This window comes from Cavia porcellus, unplaced genomic scaffold, assembly GCF_034190915.1.
Source record: "Cavia porcellus strain 051 isolate PalLab524CR breed Dunkin Hartley unplaced genomic scaffold, mCavPor4.1 scaffold_11, whole genome shotgun sequence".
Classification (NCBI taxonomy): domain Eukaryota; kingdom Metazoa; phylum Chordata; class Mammalia; order Rodentia; family Caviidae; genus Cavia; species Cavia porcellus.
The window spans coordinates 62,024,783-62,046,078 of NW_026947494.1; the positions used below are offsets into that span (position 1 = coordinate 62,024,783).

Genomic DNA, 21,296 nt, shown 5'->3' on the forward strand with positions numbered 1-21,296 from the left:
CTTGCAGTTGTGTTTCTAAAACACTTGGCCTTTTTGGAAAGCTTATTTTCATGCCCTCCAGGAACATTTCAAAAAGGAAGTAATGTCAAAAGGACTCTGTCACGGAGGACACACATTTACAGTTGACAGATGGCATAGATTCCCATGGTACGGAGAAACATCTATTTATAGCACAGAGGGCTGTGCACTCTCCCCTTGATCTGTAAATTATTTCTGTTTTATGTCCTGACTTAATTATTGATAATCATTTTTCAAGTCATGATGCTTAGGCCTGTCCAACTTCACATCCAAGTTAATGTACAGAGCAAGGGGAAATAGCCAAGCATAGTGATAATTATAGTGATAATAATAGTGATTATCAGCGCATGCTGATAATCTCAGCACTCAGGAGGCTGAGGCAAGAGGATTCCTGCAAATTCAAGGCCAGCCTGGATTATATAGTGAATTCAAGAGCTCAGTAAGCCAGGTTGGCTGTCATTAACTGATGTACTGACTGTCAAATCTGAATGCTCACACATGAGGGTTCCTTTGCCAAGTCTGGCTTTTGACATTTTCCTTAGTGAGAAGGTCTTAGTAATAGACACTGAGATAAATCAACTTAGAAAAGGGAGAGGCTGTCTTGACATACAGTCTGGGGAGTTTCAGTGCATAGTTAGCCTGTGGCTTGGCCTGTGGTGGGGCAGCACTTGGTGGTGCCTCATCCTGTGGGGAAAGTGGAGGCAGAGCAGGGAACTTGAGTCCCCTCTGAAGATGTGGTGAGGGAAGACCTCCCACTAGGCTGCTCCTTCTAGTGTTAACATGCAGCTGAGCTAGTTAGAAATATTACAGGCAGGCAGACAGGGCTGGGCCCTCGAAGGAGCCAGTGCAGAAGACCAGATATATCTTACAACCTTGGAGGAGACAGATACCTCTGCTGAGGACCAGATCTCAAAACAAATGCAACCACAACCTAAGTACAAACATCAGAGATTGATATTCTAAGTAGGCATGGATCACTTGAGGAAGCCAGGCGTCACCATCCCAATCCCCTACAGGAAGAGCCACTGTTAATTTAGCATTGTCTGCTTGCTACATGGCTCATTTCCCCATTTGTCCCTGATTTGGTAAATTTTACCTGAATGATTAATCTTATTGGTTGACCATAGTTCTGTCCCTCCTTAGAGTTCCCATGAGTTCTGTCCCCTCTTAGAGTTCCTCCTATGAGTTCCCATGTTTTCTCCATCTTGGACCTGTCTCACCTCATGGTTTTTCTGTATAAAAGTCCCACAACACATTTAGGACCCCTTCTATCTCTCTCTCACACAGCTTTCTTTCTCTCAATAAATATATTCTGCTCTTAATTTTTGTTGTTCCTAAGATTCATTCTTTCATTTTAGAGAACACGAACTCATACCAAACATCAAGTAGATTGGGAGTTTAATTCCCTATATCACTAAGGCCCTGCACTTCCAGTAGAAGTGTTAGGGCTCAGACCCAGACTGGATCAAGAGTGTTGTGTGTCCGGGGAAAGGTGACTGGATTATGGGTTACCCCCTGCAGAGTTCAGAGGCACCTGTGCTCTTAGGAGGTGGGACTGAGATAGGCAGTTTTGGGGCACCACTGGAAGGTGCCTCTCCCTCTCTGGCTACTCCCTCCTCTCTCGTGTCTTGATCAGCATAACAGGAGCAATTTCTCTTCCCCCAGACCCTTCCACTTGCCCTTCCTGCCTCGGAAGCCTGCATGCTCTAAAGGCTTTGAGCCAGTAAACCTCTCCTCCTTTTTTAGAGATCCCTTTCCCATCTTCATTGCAATCCAAGAAGGTTTATATTTGGAATCCCAAGGAGGAGTTATTGGAATTCTAGTGAGTTAATTCTGATATACTCTCCCAGTGCAACCCATAGTGAGAATGTATATACTAAGATGTATACACAGTTGTGAGGAGCCAAAGGGTCCTCAGTCCAGCCAAGATGGTGGTTCACTGGAACAATCCATAGTCCAACCTTGGTTTTATTAATTCTCCACAGGGATGCGTGGTAGTGAGAGTGTTGGGAAATACGTGACTGCCATGACCACTGTGAGCTGGGCTAGGTAGGAGGTCTGAGATCACCTCTGTGATAAGCAGAGAGCGCAATTTGCATAGCACAACTGAGGCAGTGTCTAATACTCTGGGGTCAGTGCTTCAGTTCTGATGTACAGTCCTTTTTTGCCCTGGGGAGTCACAGCCTCTTTCTCAAGGCTCAGTCCCAGCCTGTCAGACAGCGTGGATCACGGCTCTCCATCCTGCCTGGCTCAATCACATGTTTGGGGAGTCACTGGACGGGGTAACCCTGACCTGTGCTTTGCTTCAGAGATGACACATCAGCTCCTCAGCCAGCCCAATTTACATTGCTTAAAGCCAATTGAAGGGTCAAAGAAATCACCTAGTCATCTGTGTACATTTCAGCACATGGAGACGGGGCCAGGTTTATCCAAAATGGAGATAACTGCTCTTCTTTTCAACGAGAGTCAAGGAGAATTGTCTGGGTGATTCTCCACATCCTTTAATTTGTGAGTGCTGGGATTTGTGTCTCAGTGATGGAAAATTGCTAAGACAAGCACCAGCCTGAGGACCATGGCCTTAGTACATAGGCCTTTGGGGCTGTGATTGTGTATATAGTGGAGTATTACCTAGCCATAAGAAAACACAAATTGGAGCCACATAGGAAAATGGGTGCACCATGTGACCAAACTGTGAAGTGAAGTAAACCACACATACCACACATACCATGGCTTCTCTTATATGAGAAACCCAAAGTGTAATTAATTTAGGGAGCAAAATAAAAGACAGATGATACAAAATAGGAAGATAGATTACTTGAAAACTGAAGAGAAACTGAAGATGAAAGGAGGGGAGGGGAAGAAGTAAGAATAAAGAAGTAGTAAGTCTGTGCACTAACTCCCAGGAAGATGTAACCAACATGTACAACCACACACACTTCTCACGCCTGGCAGTGTGAGACGAAAAGAAGAAACAGATTTATTCTACCAAAGGAAAAAAATGTAACTTAAAGGCCATTGAGTATATATAGGGTTGGGGTAGGGGACTGGCTGGGTCAGATGGTACCTCTGGTTTAGTTTTTTGAGGAGTCTCTGCACTGAGTTCCCCAAAGGTTGCACCAGTTTACATTTACACAGTAATGAAGAAGCTTCCCCTCCCTGCCTCATTCAATGGCATTTATTGTCTGATATCTTAACAATGGCCATTCTTTCTGGAATGAGGTAGAATCCTAGTGCTGTTTTAACTTGTTTCTCAAATGGCCAGTGATGTTGAACATTTTTTTCATATATTTATTGGCTATTTGTACTTCTTCATTTGAGAAGTGTTTGTTCATTTAGGGTGCCTTTTTTAAAAATTGGATATTTTTTCTTTATATATTCTAGATATTAGTCTTTTATCTGAGGAGTTGCTGGCACAAAATTTTCCATTCTGTAAATTGTCTTTTTTTTTTTTTTTTGTACTGAGGATTAGACTCAGGGCTGTGCACTTGCAAGGCAGGCGCTTATGCCACTGAGCTGAATCCCTGACCCTATAAATTGTCTTTTCACTATGTTAGTTGTTCACTTTGCTGTGCAAAAGTTTTTTAATGTGATATGATCCTATTTGTTGATTCTTAGTATTATTTCTTCTGAAACAGGGGTTCTGTTTGGAAAGTTCTTGCCTATACCCTATGTTTTCAAAAGTTTTGACCAGGTATGTGTTGTGAGCTTAAAGACCCACAATGTGCTGTACTTTTTACTCACTATGCCTTCATGATTTATTCTATTCCTGTACAACTAAATAACCTGTTTCTGCAAACTCATGTAAGTGCCAATAAAGTTACAATTTTATGGCCTGTCCACATTTAATCCCCTCCCCACATCCCTGTTTCTTGTAACAGTTTGTTTTGCCCCCTTGATTACTGTTAACACTAAATCAAAATTACCTTTTATGGAGACAAATTGATCCTAAGACCCTATCCCCTCCCCTTACCGTTTATTGCTTTATAGCTCCCTGCAGCCCCTGGCTCGGCACACTTCCCCGACTGCCTTCAGGGACTGTGTTGCTGCAGAGCTCAGCTAATAAAGCACTTTTTAAATCTTTTTGGAGTCCGTTATTTTTCTGATCACTACAGTATGGTGGTGAAAGTCTGTAATCCCATCACTCAGGAGGTTGAGGCAGGATTACTGTGAGTTGGAGGCCAGCCTGGGCCACAAAGTGAGTTCAAAGCCAGCTTGAATTACATAGCAAAACCCTGTCTCAAAAAGACCAAAAGAAAAAAATGAGTTTCACTTATTTTATCTTCCAGCAGATTGTTTCTCTTCTAGCATTTAGGTCTTAGACTCATTTTAATTTTAATTGCATGCCTGGTGAGAGATATGCGTCTAGAGTCAATCTTCTCCATGTGGAAAGCCAGTTTTCCCAGTGTCATTTATTAGAAGAAGCTATCTTTCATCCAGCTGTCTTTCCTCCAGTCTTTGGCTCTTTTGTCAAAGATTAATATAGTAGATGACTTCCTGGAGTTGCTTCTGCATCCTCTGTTCTCTTCCACTGGTCAACAAGTCTGGCTTTTGGCCAATACCATGCTGTTTTTAATCACTGTGACACTGCAGCATAACTTGAAATATGGGATTGTGATGTCCCTCACCTTGTCTTTGTTGTCCAGAATTGATTTTGCTTCTTAGGTCTCTTCTGGTTCTGATAGATGCTGCCAGCCTGGGCTTAGCTATCTGTAACATGACATCTGCCCAACTTGGTCCAGACCTAGAGAAACAACTTAGCTCCCCAAGAGCAACTTCTGCAGCTTCCTGATTCCCAAGATAAAACTCCTGCTCCCTTTTGTGCTTCCGCCAAGCCCTCTCCAATCCCAAGACTCCACAAACACCCAAGCCTCCACCTCCAGCCCCCAGTAAACCTTTCTGTTTCCTGTTTTGCACAGGCAGATGCTCCTTCAAATCACTTGTTAATATGTCATTTTGCCCACCTCCCAAACTCCTCCTCCAGCCAAAACATTAAAATGGTCCCACTTCTTTGTTCTTGTTGAGAGCCATTGCACCCCTTTAAAGCTGTTCCATGCCCTCATTAAAGACCTCTCCCTATTTTGTCTCCCTCCTTCTTAATCTCTCCTATGCCACTTCAGATTGAGTGCCAAAAATAATCAGGTCCCATATGAACTTTAGTTCTGTGAGGTATACTGGTGGTACTTTGATTGGGGTCATGTTAAGTCTGCATAACAATCTGGGTAGTGTGTCCATTTAGACTATGGCATTTCTGCCTGTCCAGGCACAGGAGACATCTTTCTGTTTCCTGATGCCCTCTTCACTCTCGTTTTTCAGAAGAGCATTTTTCAATAAATGGCAACCAGGAAGTGTTCTGTCTGAAATCACATTTATGGCAGTAATGTATTTTTTCTTGTTTTCTGACACACATGAGGGTAGTTTCCAGTGTAGACTTTGCACCTACACTGGTGACAGTGGCAGGGGCTGTAAACTTCAGTAGAGTGCATTGAAGCCTGCAGAGCCTGGTGGCCAGAACATGAGTGGTTCTCACCCAGCCAATTCTGTGGTGTGCTTTTGGGTGGCATTCCTGGGAGAGTCACTTCCTATCTGGGTTTTTCACAGCTCTCTCAAGAGTTCTGTGCACTGCCCAGAGTGCTTCTTCTCTTGCCAATGAGTTCAGATCCCAGCACTCCAGGGATGGCCATTCAAGGTCCTTTGTGCTAAGCAGCTGAACCTGGGGAGCTCTGCAACCACCAGGAAACCAGCAACTTTCTCCCAGGAACTGGCCTTGCAAGACTGGATGTGCCACTTTCAGGATAGGTGACAAACCCATTTGCCTGAAACCATAGAGGCTAATTACCGCTGTATTTTTCAAGAGAGAGCTGACTTTGGGCGGGTATAAAGATCCTGCCCTACTTCCTCTTGGGGCCAGGGGATGGGGGGGGGGCTTAATACTTTTGTCATTAAAAGACCGAGGTTACAGAAAAACATTCTTCCCTGCTTGGTGTGCTGACTCTTATCCAGCCCCCACACAGAGCAGTTGTGGTAAAAGTGTCTCAAAACCCTAATTTTTCTAGGTAAGTTCTAAGTTACTTCCCGGTTACTCCTAGTCAGTAGAAAGATTGCAAATTCAAGGCCAGCCTGAACTGAAAGGCTTTTGCCTCAGTAGAAATTATGGCAGTGGTCTAACAAGGTGGAAGGCCAAAGGGACCACCTACCCTTCCTGCTTCTTCCCCAGCTCCTGTTTGCACACAAAGAAAATTCCAATTGGCTGCTCACACCTCTCTAATCGGAAATTATGTGTATATCCCATACCTCAACTTTCTGGCAGAGAAAGCCAGGCCCCAGTGGTCATGGAGTTCTCTCCGCATCCTTAGAATAAAGGCTATTTTTATTTTATATTCTCTGTTTTATTACACAAAAACTCTTTCATAATGGTTCCCGTGACTCAGATGGCAGAGTGAGTGGCTCCTGGGACCCCTCCCAGTTTGAGTCCCCCTGCCTAAGAACCACCTTTTCCTTCCTCCAGGACTATTTACTTGCCATCGATAATCCGCATGCAACAGCAACCTTTCTCACTGAACAAGGGTGAGCTACCATCCGGGGTTTTCTGTTTCCATTCCTTAGCAAGCATGCGACAGAAAACCCATCCTGCCACCCCTGAAAAGTGATACCAGTTTTCACGCTCCTTAGTCCTTAGGCTTGAGGCAAGACTGACATTTTTTTCCGTGGGACCTCACCCGCACTCTTGGGTGACCCAGCTGAGGACAATGGGTGTTGGGATTTTCCATGTCACACTTTCAAAATAGGTGACTATCTCTTTTGTTAAGTGAGACACAGGATAGCTTCCACATTCTTTGGGAGAGAGCTAAAGCTCTTAGGTCCAGAGGTGAAGTTCTCTCAGCTCACTTATAATTCAGTCATGGGGACCACTTCCTGTCCCCCAAAACACATACCTCTGGGGTGCCTGTTTCATAACCTTAGTGCTCTTGGCCTCTAGAAAGCTATAAAAACCAAAAAGCTGATCTTTTATTTATGCTTTTGTCACAGTGGTGGCAAGTTGGCAAAAACCCTTCATCTTCAGGCCTTTTTCACTTTAAGGTCGTGTCCTTCTCTCACTCTGTCTTCTGAAATGGCCCAAATACTTCCGGCTCACTCTGCTCCATGACGATCTCTCTCCCTCCCCACTGGGCTGCTTTACAAAAAAGTTCATACTAGTCTATTTATTACAGTTCAAATTGGTCAAATATATTTGAGTGCACTCTGATTTTATAAGATGATTGTCAGTTTATATATCTGTTGTCTGTCCATTTGCCTGCTCTGTAAACAGCTGTTTCTTTTTATTTGAGCTCAACAATTTTTCCTCCTCTTCTACATTTTCAGATATTTAATCAAGGTTTTTTGGGTTATATATTTAAAAAACATGCTTCCACATAGGTTGCTAGCTAGTCAAAATGATGCTAAAATTAGTTAAAGAAAATCCCTTGGGGTGACAGGACATTGGACAGGATTCCAATTACTAAATAAGAGAGTGGCCACCTGATAACCTTAACCAGCTCTTGTTCATTAATTGGAGGCTCCAATAATCTCCACAGCCTTATGAGAGACACCCCAACTAAAGAAAGTTCATATGATTAAGACAATTCATTGTTGCTAATCTGATGGTATATTCATGCCTTCAAATATAGAATTAAGATTGTTTATGATGACAAGTATTTTCTTTCAGATCCAGACGTCTGCCTTTTTCTTGTGTTCCAGCCAAGAGGTTTAGGTCAGACCAACACAAGATCACCAGTCAAATGATAATTTTTAAACACAAATTTATATAATGTATGTTAAAATTCAATAGTGAGCAGTCCACACAATGTCACAAATTTCTTCAGTGCTCAAATGTTAAAACACCCATGGTTAATACAAAATAATAGATCCATTTAACATTCTATGTTAAGCTTACTGCCTCTACTACACTGTACTATTATCAATCTTCTGGATACTCAACAACTAAAATTAAGAGATAATTATTATAATTCCTTTTGGATTCCTTTTGCTGGGATCCACCAGATCTTTTCCAAAAAAAAAGTTATATGATGCATATTGGGGCCATAATTAACTATACTCAACTGGCATTAAATGACACAACAGCTGATCTCTCTCCTAGTTAAAAAGGTAAAATTAATAAAACAGGCCACTCTCCAAAAGTCAGATGGCATTAGACATTCTAACAGCATAAGAGATATTTATACAATTGTAAAACCTAAATGTGTATATGACAAATGAATGACATGTCAGTTTCTAAAATTCCCTAGACCTATCCTTATCCTCCTTATGGGAATCCATTGCTAAAACTATAATCATAAATTCCCTGTTGATTCTATTATTTGACTCCTGCATACTTAATTGACTCTTAGCTTTGTCTCCTTTAGACTTAAAGCTGCACATCTACCCAAGATTAAAAACCAGATATCTTGTGACTGTGAAGGAGACAGATACCTTCCACTGTGGGCCAGATCCCAAGACAAAAGGCTAAACTTGGCCCTCAGACCCCACAGGGAGACCTTCTTAATATGGCTTTTCATGTTTTCAACAACAGAGATAAAAATCAAAAGAGAAAATAACAATCTGATCTTTTAGCAGTGACACTTAGAGCTCTGAGACAGGTGAACTGAGATAAGAGGCCTGAGCCCCTCCCAGACCATGCTTCATGTGCAAAAAGAAGGGCACTGGGCAAGAGAGTGCCCCAACCCCAGCGTTCTTCTGGGACCTTGCCCTATCACAATCTCAAGGGCCACTGGAAGAGTGACTGTCCTAGCCACCAGAGAGTGAGTGAGCCATCCTCTAACACCTTGCCCTCATAGGAGATCTCATCTCCACCAAATTCATTGCTGAGTAATTTACTTGGACTTGCTGCTGAAGACTGATGGCGCTCAGGGTCCACAGCCCTCCATTAAGGTATCCTTCTCAGAGGCCCAAGTCCCACTGGCAGTCTCAGGTAAGACATTCTCTGTACTTGTGGACATAGAGGCCATGTATAGTGTTCTTCCTGAGTTTTCAGGTCATTATATTAAGTCTTCGGTCTCTACATAGGCCAACCTATGCAGCCTTTGCAGAGAGGGCTTGTTCCATGCAGGCTCCAGACTCCCTTCTTCTCTGGTTGACCCCATAGTTTGAGATACCTCAAATCCCATGCTATGCCTATTTTAATTCATCTCAGGGATCCTTCAATTTTTCCTTGCATTCCCCAATATCCCAGAGCTCCCAAACATTTACAGGGACTTAAACCTATAATTAAGCCCCTTTTAGACAATGGTTTTCTTAAATCTATTCATTTACCCTATAATACTCCTCTTCTCCCAGCACTCAAGCCTGATCGGTCTTATCACCTAGTACAGGACCTTAGGGTAATCAGTAATGCCATTACTCTAATCCACCCAGTGGTGCCAAACCTTTATACCATGCTCTGTCATATCCCTCCCTCCACCACTCACTCTACAGTTGTAGATCTTAAAGATGCCTTTTTTTAAATCATCCCCCTACACCCTGATTATCAGGATTTCTTTGCATTTACATGGAGTGATTCGGACACTCTCAGGTCTCAACAACTTACCTGGACAGTGCTCCCCTAAGGGTTCAGGGGTAGTCCCCACTTCTTTAGCCAAGCTCTTGCTGCTGAGCTTGCAGAACATGAACTCAAACCTAGCACTCTCCTTCAATACATAGAGACCTTCTCTTATGTTCTGCATCCCATATGTTAACCACACAGCATTCAGCCAGTCTTCTTAATTTTCTTTTTTTAAATTGGTACCGGGGATCAAACTCGTGACCATGCGCTTGCAAGGCAGGTGCTTATGCCACTGAGCTAAATCCGCAGCCCTCTCCTTCATTTTCTGCCAGTTGTGGGTACAGGGTCACTCCTGCTAAAGCCCAAATAGCTTCCCCAAAAGTCAAAATCCAGGTCTCTCTCTCACCCCCACCACTCATTTCATCACTACAGACTGTAAGGCTATTCTTTGTGATCTCCAGGTGCCCACAACTAAACAACAGGTTACATCTTTCCTAGGTTTAGCTAATTTCTTTCATTTCTGGATTCCTAACTTTGCAGCTCTAGCTCAACCCCTCTACAAGGCTTCTAAGGGTCCCTTATCAGAACTGTTAGACCCTACTATGCCCATACATGCCTCCTTTCTTTCTTTTTTTAAACATATTTTTTATTTAAAGATAAAAACAAAACAAAACAGTAAAAGGTTACAAGTAATACAGAATTTCAAAAAAATAAATAGTAAGAAATCACTAGTTAACAGATTACATATTGTCATCTTAGAAATAGCTGTTCAAGTTACAAAGTTAAAGCATACAAAGTGGACATTCCAACAGTGAGACTGCAAACAGTTGTGTTCAATGATCCAACAAAAACTCACTAATATGGTTATCTATCTTACACACTTAAATATACATGCAGTTATATCCTTTAGAGCATTCCTTTTCCTCCCTTTTTTACAATAACAATTACACATTTTGAGTTTTATTACTCTCACAGTTCTTATTACTTTTTTTTGAAGAGAATAAAACCAAATGTGACAAAACAGAAGGAGTCAGTCAAAACAAAAGGATGGACATAGTACATGAAGTGAAAACAGAATACCAGGTGATCAATAATGGTTATCATAATGCCTCTTGCTACCTTAAAAAGAATTGCCTATATCATCAGGTATAATAAAATTGAACAAAACAGTACAGAACAAAACCAATAAAACATAAACATTGGAGACCTTACAGGACTTCAAAGGAAGATAATAGTCAAACCAGAATGGGCATCATAGTGAATCTTATTACCTTCAAAGTAGTTGCCTATACCCTCAAACTTGATACTATCAAACAAAATATAATAGAGTAAAATCAGCCAATACAAGATGGTGAGAGCAATACAGGGGCTCAAATCAGATTAATAGGAAAACAAAAATGTTACTATAATATATCCTGCTATTTTTTAATTTATTTTTCCCTTAATTAAAAAAATAATTTAAAAAAAGGGAGATTGAGATAAAAGAGGACATAACAACACAGGTCAGAATAGAAGAATTTAAGCAACATAGTGTTTTACCACCAGATAACCTGACATAATAGTAGTTACTGTAGTGTCTCTTTCCTTGAAATATTTGAGTATAACTTCGTATACTATAGCATCAACATATCAAGACAGTTTGAAACCATTCAAGAGAATGAAAGTATTACAGGGTATTTAGAACCAGCTAAAAGAAAATGAACAGAGGTTTCTATATTATTCCTTTGCCTATAAAAAATTTTGTTTATACTATCACATATAATAAAATCCAGTAAGATACAACATGATAAAACCAATGGAGACAGAGGAACAACAGCTTGATGGGACTTCAAAACAAGATGATATTAAATCATCACTAGCTATTATGATGTCTTGTTTTCTTCAAAATAGCTGTTCATACTATCACAGACAATAAAATCAAACAACCCAGAATAAAACCATTCCAATTAACGAGTGAAAACATTATAAGGCTCCAAAGCAATATAATGGAGAATCATGATTACCACATACTTTCATGTATTCTTATCATTTCTTACCTTTCATAGATTGAAAGAGGTGCTCCTAAGAGCTCCAGCCCTTACCCTTCCTGACCCCACCCAACCTTTCACTCTATATACTACCTCTCAGGGCCGCAATGCTGTAGGCGTACTAGGACACAAAAAGGGACATTCTTTTCAAGAAGTAGCTTGTCAAAACAGTTAGATAACACATTAACAGGATGGGCTCCTTGTTTCTGAGCCCTTGCGGCTGCAGCCCTACTGACACAGGAAGCTAAGAAGTTTACATTAGGGCAGTCTATTACAGTACACTCACCTCATCGTCTAAATGAGCTCATCTCACATAAGGCACTCCCTGCTCTGATGACCCTTTCTTGCCTTCAACAAGTACATCTAGCCCTCTCTCAGGACCCTTGTATCTCTGTTGCAACTAGTGGTCCTCTTAATGTGGCAACTTTACTTCCCACCTCAGAGGGCCATCCTCACCATGATTGTATTGAGGTCTTACAGATAGGACTCCAACCCCTTTCCCTCACATTAGTAGCACACATCTCTCTTTAGCCTTTGACACAGGGTTCATAGATGGCAGTTCAACAAACACAGACAGCCAAAAAAAGCAGGATATGCAATAGTTAACCAGTCAAAAGTTATAGAGGCTAATCCACTGCCACCTGGGACATCTTCCAAGAGGGCAAAACTTATTGCCCTTACAAGAGGTCTTACACTAGCAAAGGACAAAGTCATAAATATATACGCTGATTCAAAGTATACATTTAATATTTTACACTCCCATGCCTCTATCTGGCAAGAAAGGGGTTTTATTAACTCTCAGGAAACCCCCATCATTAATGTGCCTCTTATCCTTAAACTCCTAGAGGCAGCACTACTCCCAAAGCAGGCAGCAGTTATTCATTGTAGGGGACACCAAATTTCTGCAGATCCCATTGCTCAAGGCAATACCTTTGCAGATTCACAAGCCAAGTTAGCTGCACAAAGGCCCTATCCTAATCTCCCATTAGTCCCAAACAGTCTGCCTCAGTCTAATTATTCACCAGAGCAGCTACAGTTACTTCATAAACCAGGTTACACACAAAACACTCAGGGATGGATTTTCCAGGGATCAAAACTTGTTCTGCCAGATCAGCAGGCCAGACATCATCACTGATTTACATAACTGTTTCCTATAGGATCACAGGCCCTATCAGACTTTTAGCCCCAGTAATCACACATCCTTCTCTAACGGCTATCATTCTTCAGATTACTCACACCTGTCATCTCTGTGCTAGGACCTCTCCTCAGGGGCATATAGCACTCCCTTACTTTCTTATTCATCAGTTTGAGGACACACCCCTGATCAGGACTGGCAGGTAGATTTTACGCACATGCCCTGCCACAAAACTCTCAAATATCTTCTCACCTTTGTTTGTAAAAGTACAAAAAAAAAGGATAGATAAAAGCCTTTCCCACAACCAGGAGACTGCTGATATACTTCCTAAAATGCTGTTACAGGAAATCATCTCAAGTACTACAACCAAGGTTGAGTGGCCCCTACCTGGTCTTCTTGCAACCTCAACAGCAGTCAAAGTTGCTGGACTGCCATCCTGGTTCCTCATCACTCAACCTAAGCAGTGCCCTCCCAGCCCTCAATCTCACCATCCTATCGCCCACTCATCTCCATCTCACCAAGGCCTCCCAGCCACAACTCTCAGGCTAAGTTATGTTTTGTTATCCAATTTGGTTCATAATTCCTTACATTCTGTTAATTATCCTTTTTCTAGCAGGACTCTTAACAGTCTTTCCTAAAGACTCCCACATCACGTGTATTGTCTTCATGTTGTGCTATGTGACAACTGTCTTAGCTCTCTCTACCCTCAGCTATTTAGTCAAACGTGAGATCCCTAAAGGCCTAGGCTCTTAGCTCCTTTATAGTGACACAGCCACAGCCCTCCCCACCCCTCTTATTCTTTCCAGCTCAACTCCTGGACCAGAGACAAGCCCTTCCTACCTAAGCCTTTAACTGTTACCCTTCCAGATGGGGGAATAATCACCTCTTATAACTTCTCTCTTCACTTATTTTTCAGAATTCTACCTCACCGTGCTTCTGATGAAACAGCATATTTAAATCAAAGACACCTTTTCTTCTACCTTCCCTGGGTCCTTAGATATGATAGTGGCCTGCCTCCTCATAGCACCTTGTCTCTTTGTTTTTCCAGCCTAAGATGTGGGCATTCACCAATGATAAAGTTGTTCTGGCTGAAACACCTGGGACCAGCTTCTGCATGGGCATCAACCATCATCCCGTCAACCTTCCTGAACCCCAATACGGCACCCCTTTCTCAGCAAACAATAGTGAAAAAGAGACTTCGCCCTTTTCCTAACAATACAAAGACGGGAATGAATGGTTCTTGCCTCAGTAGAAATTATGGTGGTGGTCTAACGAGGCGGGAGGCCAAAGTGGGGACACCTACCACTTCCTGCTTCTTCTCCAGCTCCTGTTTGCATGTGAAGAAAAATCCAATTGGCTGCTTGATCATCAGCAATGCCTGCCCTAAGCACCACCCTAATCGGAAATTATATGTATATTCCATGCCCCACGTTTCCGGCAGAGAAAGCCAGGCCCCGACTGTCGTGGAGTTCTCTCTGCGTCCTTAGAATAAAGGCTATTTTTATTTTATATTCTCTTTTATCGTGCTGAACACCCTATCATGAACAACTCAGACCTCATCTCAAAATAAAATGTGGAAGCTCTAGGGATACACCTCAGAGTGTGAGCCTGGCAGGCACAACGACCTGTGCTTATTTGCCAATACTCGGGGAAAAATTACTAATTTTTGTCAACATAGGATTGCAAGGCTCACATGGTAAAGATATTTTCCTCTTGTCTTGATGTCACACCTTATTAATGGGGGCCGAGCGCTTTAAACTTTTGTATGCCTCCAGCCAAAGCAAACTGTTTGACATAATTTAATAACTTAGGTTTTTTCCAGCCTATCCACCAAGTTGAGCCATTTCTCTGGAGGCCACAGTTCTTATGCATCATCCCTCTAAAGGGCCAGGAGTTGAAAAACTCGCCTTCTTACTCATTTATCGACTAATTTTACAGTTGAGAAATAGCAGCTCATGGGCTAATTCTGAAAGCTCTGTGTTTGAAATTTAGTAATGCTTTGTTTGCACCCTGCTCGTCATTGTCCTTGGGTGACTGGCACACTGGACCTCAGCTGAATCAGTCCTTTCCATTGCACTTGACCTGCTGTTCCCTGTACCACTGGTGTTGTGACTGGACCAGGAAGAGTAGGTGACAGGAGAAAGAAGGAAGGAAGAACCTCCAGCTGGACCACACCAGCAGAGCTCTGTTCTGATGGCCTGGAGGAGGCCCCACCCTTGTACCTAAAGGTACTGACAAATGGAAGCCAGCTCTGGCAACTCGGTCTTTTAGCAAATACAAGTTTTACCACTTCAAATTCTAGTTCGATAAAAACTTCCAAAAAGTCATTTTAAAAATTGGCTAAGGACCATGACAGAGAAAACTAAAAAAGGAAGAAATTCTTAGGAGTTTGTGTAGCTATATTTTGCTATGAATGTTTTTATCCTTTCTAAAACTATTGTATCAGAAAGTTCCTTGGAAGACCCTAGATTTGATCTTTGAAAACAAGAATGGGCCAGGTGTGGTGGCGTACGTCTGTAGTCCCAGCACTCCTGAGGTTGAGCCTGCAGATCAACAAGAATTGAATGCCAGTCTGGCCTACACAATGAGTTGAAGGCCAACCTGAACCGCATAGGGAGACCCTGTCTCAAAAACCCAACCAACCAATCTGACAGACAGGCAAAGCCACAAGAATGTGGGAGATGGTGAGGGAATTCCATCCGCCTGGCTCGCACTCCTGCAGTCTTCCACTTAGCTGGTCAGAGGCGGGAGAAGTTTCAGCACCCAGGGCTGAAGAGTTAAAGAGAGTAAACCGGGTCGTTGTACTGCTGTAGAGCTGTGAGCTGCGCGGCTTTGGGGTTATTAATGCTGTGATATAAGAAGACAGAGTCTGCTGATGCTCATCTGCTTCAGGGAAACCTCAGGTCCCTTCTTGTGGAACACAGATGCCCAAGAGACAGGCAGCTGAGTGAACGGCAGGTGAACGTCCTTGCACTTGGCTGACACTACATAAAAAGACACATCCACTGATGATCCCTCTTCCTGCCCCTCTTTGTTAGGCTTTTGTCCCTTCTTGGTTCTTAGCAGCTTTGGTCTTCCTGCTATTATTACTAGAGGCATTCACTTTTAGAGTAGACTAGGAAGATTAACTGTTTAAAAAATATCCCAGCTAAAGATAATGGCCTTTAAACTAAAGAAGTATACTGTGTTTTAGTTTTTTTTCTCTTGCCCTTAACTGTACGAGGTAACATATAAATTAAATAGCTTGATTCAGCCATTCCACAATATACGCATGTATCAGAACATAATTTGCACACATAATATGGATTATGTACGTATACTCCATAAATATCAGCTTTTACTTGCCAATAAACACACAAAGATGAGGCTCATTGCCAAAGTATGTGCTTAGTGACAGGCATAGTGGCTCATGCCTATAATCCTAGCACTTAGGAGGCTAAGGCAGGATTGTTGTGAGTTTGAGACCAGCCAGGGGTACAAAGTGAGCTCAAGGACAGCCTGAACTGCAAAGTGAGACCCTGTCTCAGATAAAATAAATAAATAAAGTACACACTTAGCATGCTCTGGGCCCTGGTTTCAAGCCCCAGCCTTGCCAAATAACATTAAATAAAAACAGTGCATAGACAGGTCGGGAAATATCCATTACAAGGAATACTCTAGAAAGAAAAAATCAAAAGAAGGTTCTGAAGACTGAAGCATTTCTTTCTAAAATAGCCAGTTTTTCCAGCCTGAAAACTAAGAAGGAAACCAAGAAAAGCAACGCCAGCAGGACTTCAGAAGGGTAGGCTCTGGGCACGGGAAGCGGCTCATAGGCGCAGGAGTGCGCTGTGCTCTGTGGGGTGAACCCTGGCCCTGTGGGGCTCCTGGACATGTTCCGCAGAACCACATGTGGAGAGCCTGTTGTCCTTGTCTTCAGGAGCAGGGGCCGAGGGGCATTTTCATTCCTACCTGCTCCCCAGAGATTCCGGAGGAGCTGCATGAGGAGGCCTTGGCCAGCTGAGCCCTTGGGGCCTGTCTTGTGCTTTCAGAATTCCCACTTCCAGGTGCAATCAGCAAAATCCTCCCGTGAGGAAGTCTACCAGCCATCTGGTTTTGTCTGCAAACAAATTACAGGAGGAGAAAAAAACACAACAGATATAAAGACATTAGCAATTGCAATGTTTGACCTTTAGATTCTGATTAAAAAGCAAGCAAGCAAGCAAGAAAAAAAACACTTCTGACATTTCAGAGGGGTAGAAATGCAAACACAGATGGGGTATTGACATTAGCGAATTTTTAAGGCATGATTTTCAGAGTCCTTGTCCTTTAGAGATGCTGAGACATCCCCAAGTGAAATCATGTGACCCTGAACCCCATTTCAAGTGACCGTTGGGGAGCCGGGTGGGAGGGAAGCTCGCACATTTTTGTTGTTGTTATTGCTGTTGTTTTTTGTCTTTTTGAGACAGGATTTCATTATAGAGCTCAAGCTAAACCTGAACTCATTTTGTAGTCCAGGCTGGCCTCAAACTCACAGTGACGCTCCTGCTTCAGCCCCTCTAGTGCTGGGACTACAGGTGTGCACCACTACGCCTGGTCTTGCACATTTTTTACACCATAAATCTGGACAGGTGAGTCGTATCCCCAGCAAAGCTCCATCAACTTTCCTGGGAGAACTGGATGTGGGCCCTCTCTGGGCTCTGGGCCAGGCTCACACTCCTTCCTAGGATTTAAATCTGCCTGGCAAGCTCAAGGTGGTGAATTTAATCCCTGGTACCAATAAATAAGTAGATAGATATATAAATAAATTCTTCACCCCAGGCTACCAGGAGAAGTAGGAGGAAGAACCCATCCAAATGCCAAGGCTTAATCCCTTGGTCCAGGAGTGAGCTGCCAAGCCTCAGTGCCCAGCATGCCCTCTGTCGTCCACAGGAGAACCATAGATGAGCCAAACATAGCCCGCTGCTCAGGAGGCTGAGGCAAGAGGAGCCATGGGTTTGAGGCAGGCCTGAACTTAAATAGCAAGACCTTGGCAGAGGGGGTTCCAGGTGGAACAGCATATTTGTAGCACACCCAGAAAAAGAAAGGAGGTTTCCTCTCAGAGATAACAGCGAGAAATGGGACACTGTCCCTGACCAGCACCTTTCTGATGTGGCTGCCAATGTGGTGACAAGTAACATGGGCAACATGTACCTAAAATGCAAAATAAACAAGGAGGAAAGACAGAGCTCCATTTCATTCAACACCTGAAGTCACCACATTCAAAATGTAAACATATTACCAAATGTTTAACACTGAAAACTCAGGATTTAAAAAAGAGCCTGGGTGCAAAGCCACATTGCTGACAGGTGAGTACACAGACTCAGTAGCTCAGGATAGCAGTTCACTAGGATCAAAATCGCACAAATCCTTTGACCCAGAAATCCCACTTCTAGCAATACAGCACCTCCACCAAGCATAGGCCTGTGATTCCAGCATTAGGGGGCTCAGAAGGGAGGAGCACAAGTTCAAGGCCAGCCTGGATGACATAGCAAGACCATATTTTAGAAAAGAAGAGGGAGGGGAAGAAATGGAGAGAAACAGAACATCAGAGCCCTTGGACCTTTCGCTGTCTCTGAGCATCCCGGCTGCTGTTAAACACCAAAGCCACTGCTGTCGCCTGCCTGCCCCGTACTCTTCTGCTCCCTTGAAAGGCAGAGAGTGCAGTGCAGGGCCAGCACTGTGTGTGCTTCCCTCCTCCTGTCCTTTCTTGGACACGTGCCTCTCTGGCTCCATCACCATGGCACTCCCAAGAACAGAGGTGTAATGTGGGTCCATGTTGTAGGACCCAGTGGCTGCTTCCCAGTTTGCATCTCAAGGACCCCAGTAACACTCAGTGTGTTTGAAGACTGAGAGAGCTCTCCTGCACTGGACTTCTCGGCAGCAAACTCTGCACTTTTCCCGGTGCCATACAGTTCTACCTCTTTCCTTGGCCACTTCTCTGCTCAAACTATTTAAATACTAGTCAGGCACAGTGACACACTTCTGTAACCTCAGCACCCTGGGAGGACTGAGGCAGGAGGATGCAAGTTTGAGTCCAATGGGGCAATTTAGTGACTTAGTGAGACCCTGTATAAAAATTTTTAAAAAGTAGGGCTGGAAAGGTAGCTCAGTACCAAAACCCTGGTTCCATCTTCAGTACCACAAAACAAAACAAAACAAAACAAAATCTAAGGGCTAAAGAGCTCTGTTTTAAGCCCCGCCTCTTCATCTATATTCTCTTTCTCAGTGATTTTCCTTAAGCTCTGTGTTGTAAGAGTCAGAGATAGGGTAACTCTGTACCTCCATCCCCAACTGTTGTTCACAAAAACTCATCCAGACTAAAATCCAAGCACACCCTTGGCAGCCCTAACTGATGTCTAGTGGGCATCTCCGACTCAGTGCTATGGTTGGGCAGGGCTCACGGCGTCTTTTGAAGGTTCAAGTGCTGGGAGCTTGGTTCTCAGCGTGGCAGTATTGCGGAGTGGCACCTTTCAAAGGCAGGGCCTGGTGGAAGGTGGTGAGGTCACTGAGGATTAATGCAGCCCTCCTGAGACTCAGCTCAGTTCCGTGAGAGCAAGTCAGCCCTGGAAGAGGTGCCTGCCTAGACTCTGTCTGCGTGAGCCCTTCTGCCATGCTCGTGCCATTGCAATGCCATCCACACCATGAGGCCACCACTGGAGGCTGAATTAAAGGGACTTCCTGATCTTGGGTTTTTGGTCCCTAAAACTGTGAGCTAAATAAAACTCTTTTCTTTATAAAGTACCAACCTTCAAGTATGTTGTTACAGCAACAGAAAACTAAGTGCTCAAAATGTCATGATGTAAACAACTCTTGATCTTCAGCCTCCAAACCTGCCCTTTCCCAATCATTTCACCACCAACCATCAAGCAGAGAGCCAAGGCACAATATTTGATCTCCACGATCTCTATGGTCTTTTTCTTCAAGTTAGTTGATGTAACTTCCAAAGTGTAGCTTACATTAGTTGCCTGCACTCCACCTGCTATTGCCTGAATTCAAGCACCATTCAGGTACCGTTCAAGTACTCTGAACTTCCTCCTTGCTCTCTTTTGTCCCTTGGTAATCCATATTCCATGTGGTACCCAGTGGCTTTTTATTTTTATTTATTTAATTTAATTTAATTTTTTTGAGACAAGGTCTTTCTACACAGTTCAGGCTGGCTTTGAACTCACTATGTAGCCCAAACTGTCCTTGAACTCATGGCAGTCCTCCTGTCTCAGCCTCCCAGTGCTGGGATTACAGGCATACACCACCACACCCAGCAGCCAGTGGCTTTTAGATGACCAGCAGTACAACTGCCTGGCACCTCACCTACAGGAAGCTCGAGCTCTTACTCCCTTACAACCCCTTCAGGCACCAGCGCCTGTCTTTCTCTCTAACCCACCTGCCCATGCTCTGCTTCCCTTACTCCAGCAAAGTGCTGGCTTGAGTTCCTCCTTTCCTTTGTCCTTTCTACTGCAATTTAAGTTTTGCTTCCCTGATCCCCCATCTCAGGACGTTTTTAGTGTTTGCCTTCAGTTCTTACTAATATTGGATATTTTTCTGGTTTTCTATCTTTCTGCAATCAGAAATTAAACACCATAAGAGCAGGTTTCAGTATGTTTCATTCTGCATAATATCCCTGTGTCTATAACATGACTTGGCACATAAGACATGCTGGAATGAACAATATTTACTCAATTATTGTTTGTGTAGCATAAGCCAGATTCCATGAAATAGGGCATATGCATACAATGGCATTATGGCTTATCTAGATGTCTCCCCAAAGCCTCACACACTCATAGGTGGGGCTTTGGGGAGGTGGCTGGATCATGGGTGTATGACACTGGATTATAAATGCCTAATAATTAAATCAGCTCAGTGGTTGGATTATCAGAGTTCTACATGTGGGTAATGAGAAAGCCCACTCTGAGTATGGGTGGTACTAACCAACAGACTTACAGCCAGGACTGAATACAAAGGGAAAGGGAAGATTGCTGCTGGTTGCCTTTTGCTTGCCTGCCATGGATTGTTTCTCCTCTTGCCTTGGGGTCAGTCAACCATGGACTGAAGCCTCTACAAACTGTGAGCTGAAATAAATCTTTCCTCTTTAACTTGTGGTTGTGGGGCATTGTGTCTCAGTAATGAGGAAGTAAGTAAGACAAATGGATATAGCTATTTCAAATAATGAAGTTCACTAGGCATGGTGGCACATGCCTACAATGCATTACTCTGGGAGACTGAGGCAAGAAGTTTGCAACTCTGAGCCCAGTCTGGGAAATTTAGTGATTTAGCAAAATAAAGAGTGGCTGGGGATATAGCTCAGTGTGAAGGCCCTGGGTTCAACCCCCATTACAATCAATCAGTCAATCACAGATTAATCAATAAATGCTGATACAGTAATAATGTCCAAGATATGTTCATAGACACAGTGTGCATTCAGTCTCCAACATGGTCCCATGATCCTCTCTTACTGCTCTCTGTGCCCTTATGTGGCCCCTTGCCAAACTGAAGCAGAAAGCGGCACTGGTCTATGTGACCACAGAGCATGGTGGAGGTCAGTTAGTGTGTAATCTCACCAGGCATA

The 21,296-nt window shown here is 43.2% G+C and overlaps 1 protein-coding gene across 4 annotated transcripts in view; it reads right to left on the reverse strand.

The window, feature by feature from the left end:
- The window catches only part of S100z (S100 calcium binding protein Z), a 52,479-nt gene that overhangs the window by 12,104 nt on the left and 19,079 nt on the right, over nt 1–21,296 (reverse strand). For 2 of the 4 annotated variants that reach the window (XM_063258356.1, XM_063258354.1), the window contains exon 2: nt 16,664–16,811. The exons of the other annotated variants lie outside the window; for them this stretch is intronic. In XM_063258356.1, the coding sequence (XP_063114426.1) occupies nt 16,664–16,694 (31 nt within the window). In that variant the 5' untranslated portion in view covers nt 16,695–16,811. The remainder of the gene's footprint in view (nt 1–16,663; nt 16,812–21,296) is intronic. 4 annotated transcript variants of the gene reach the window in all.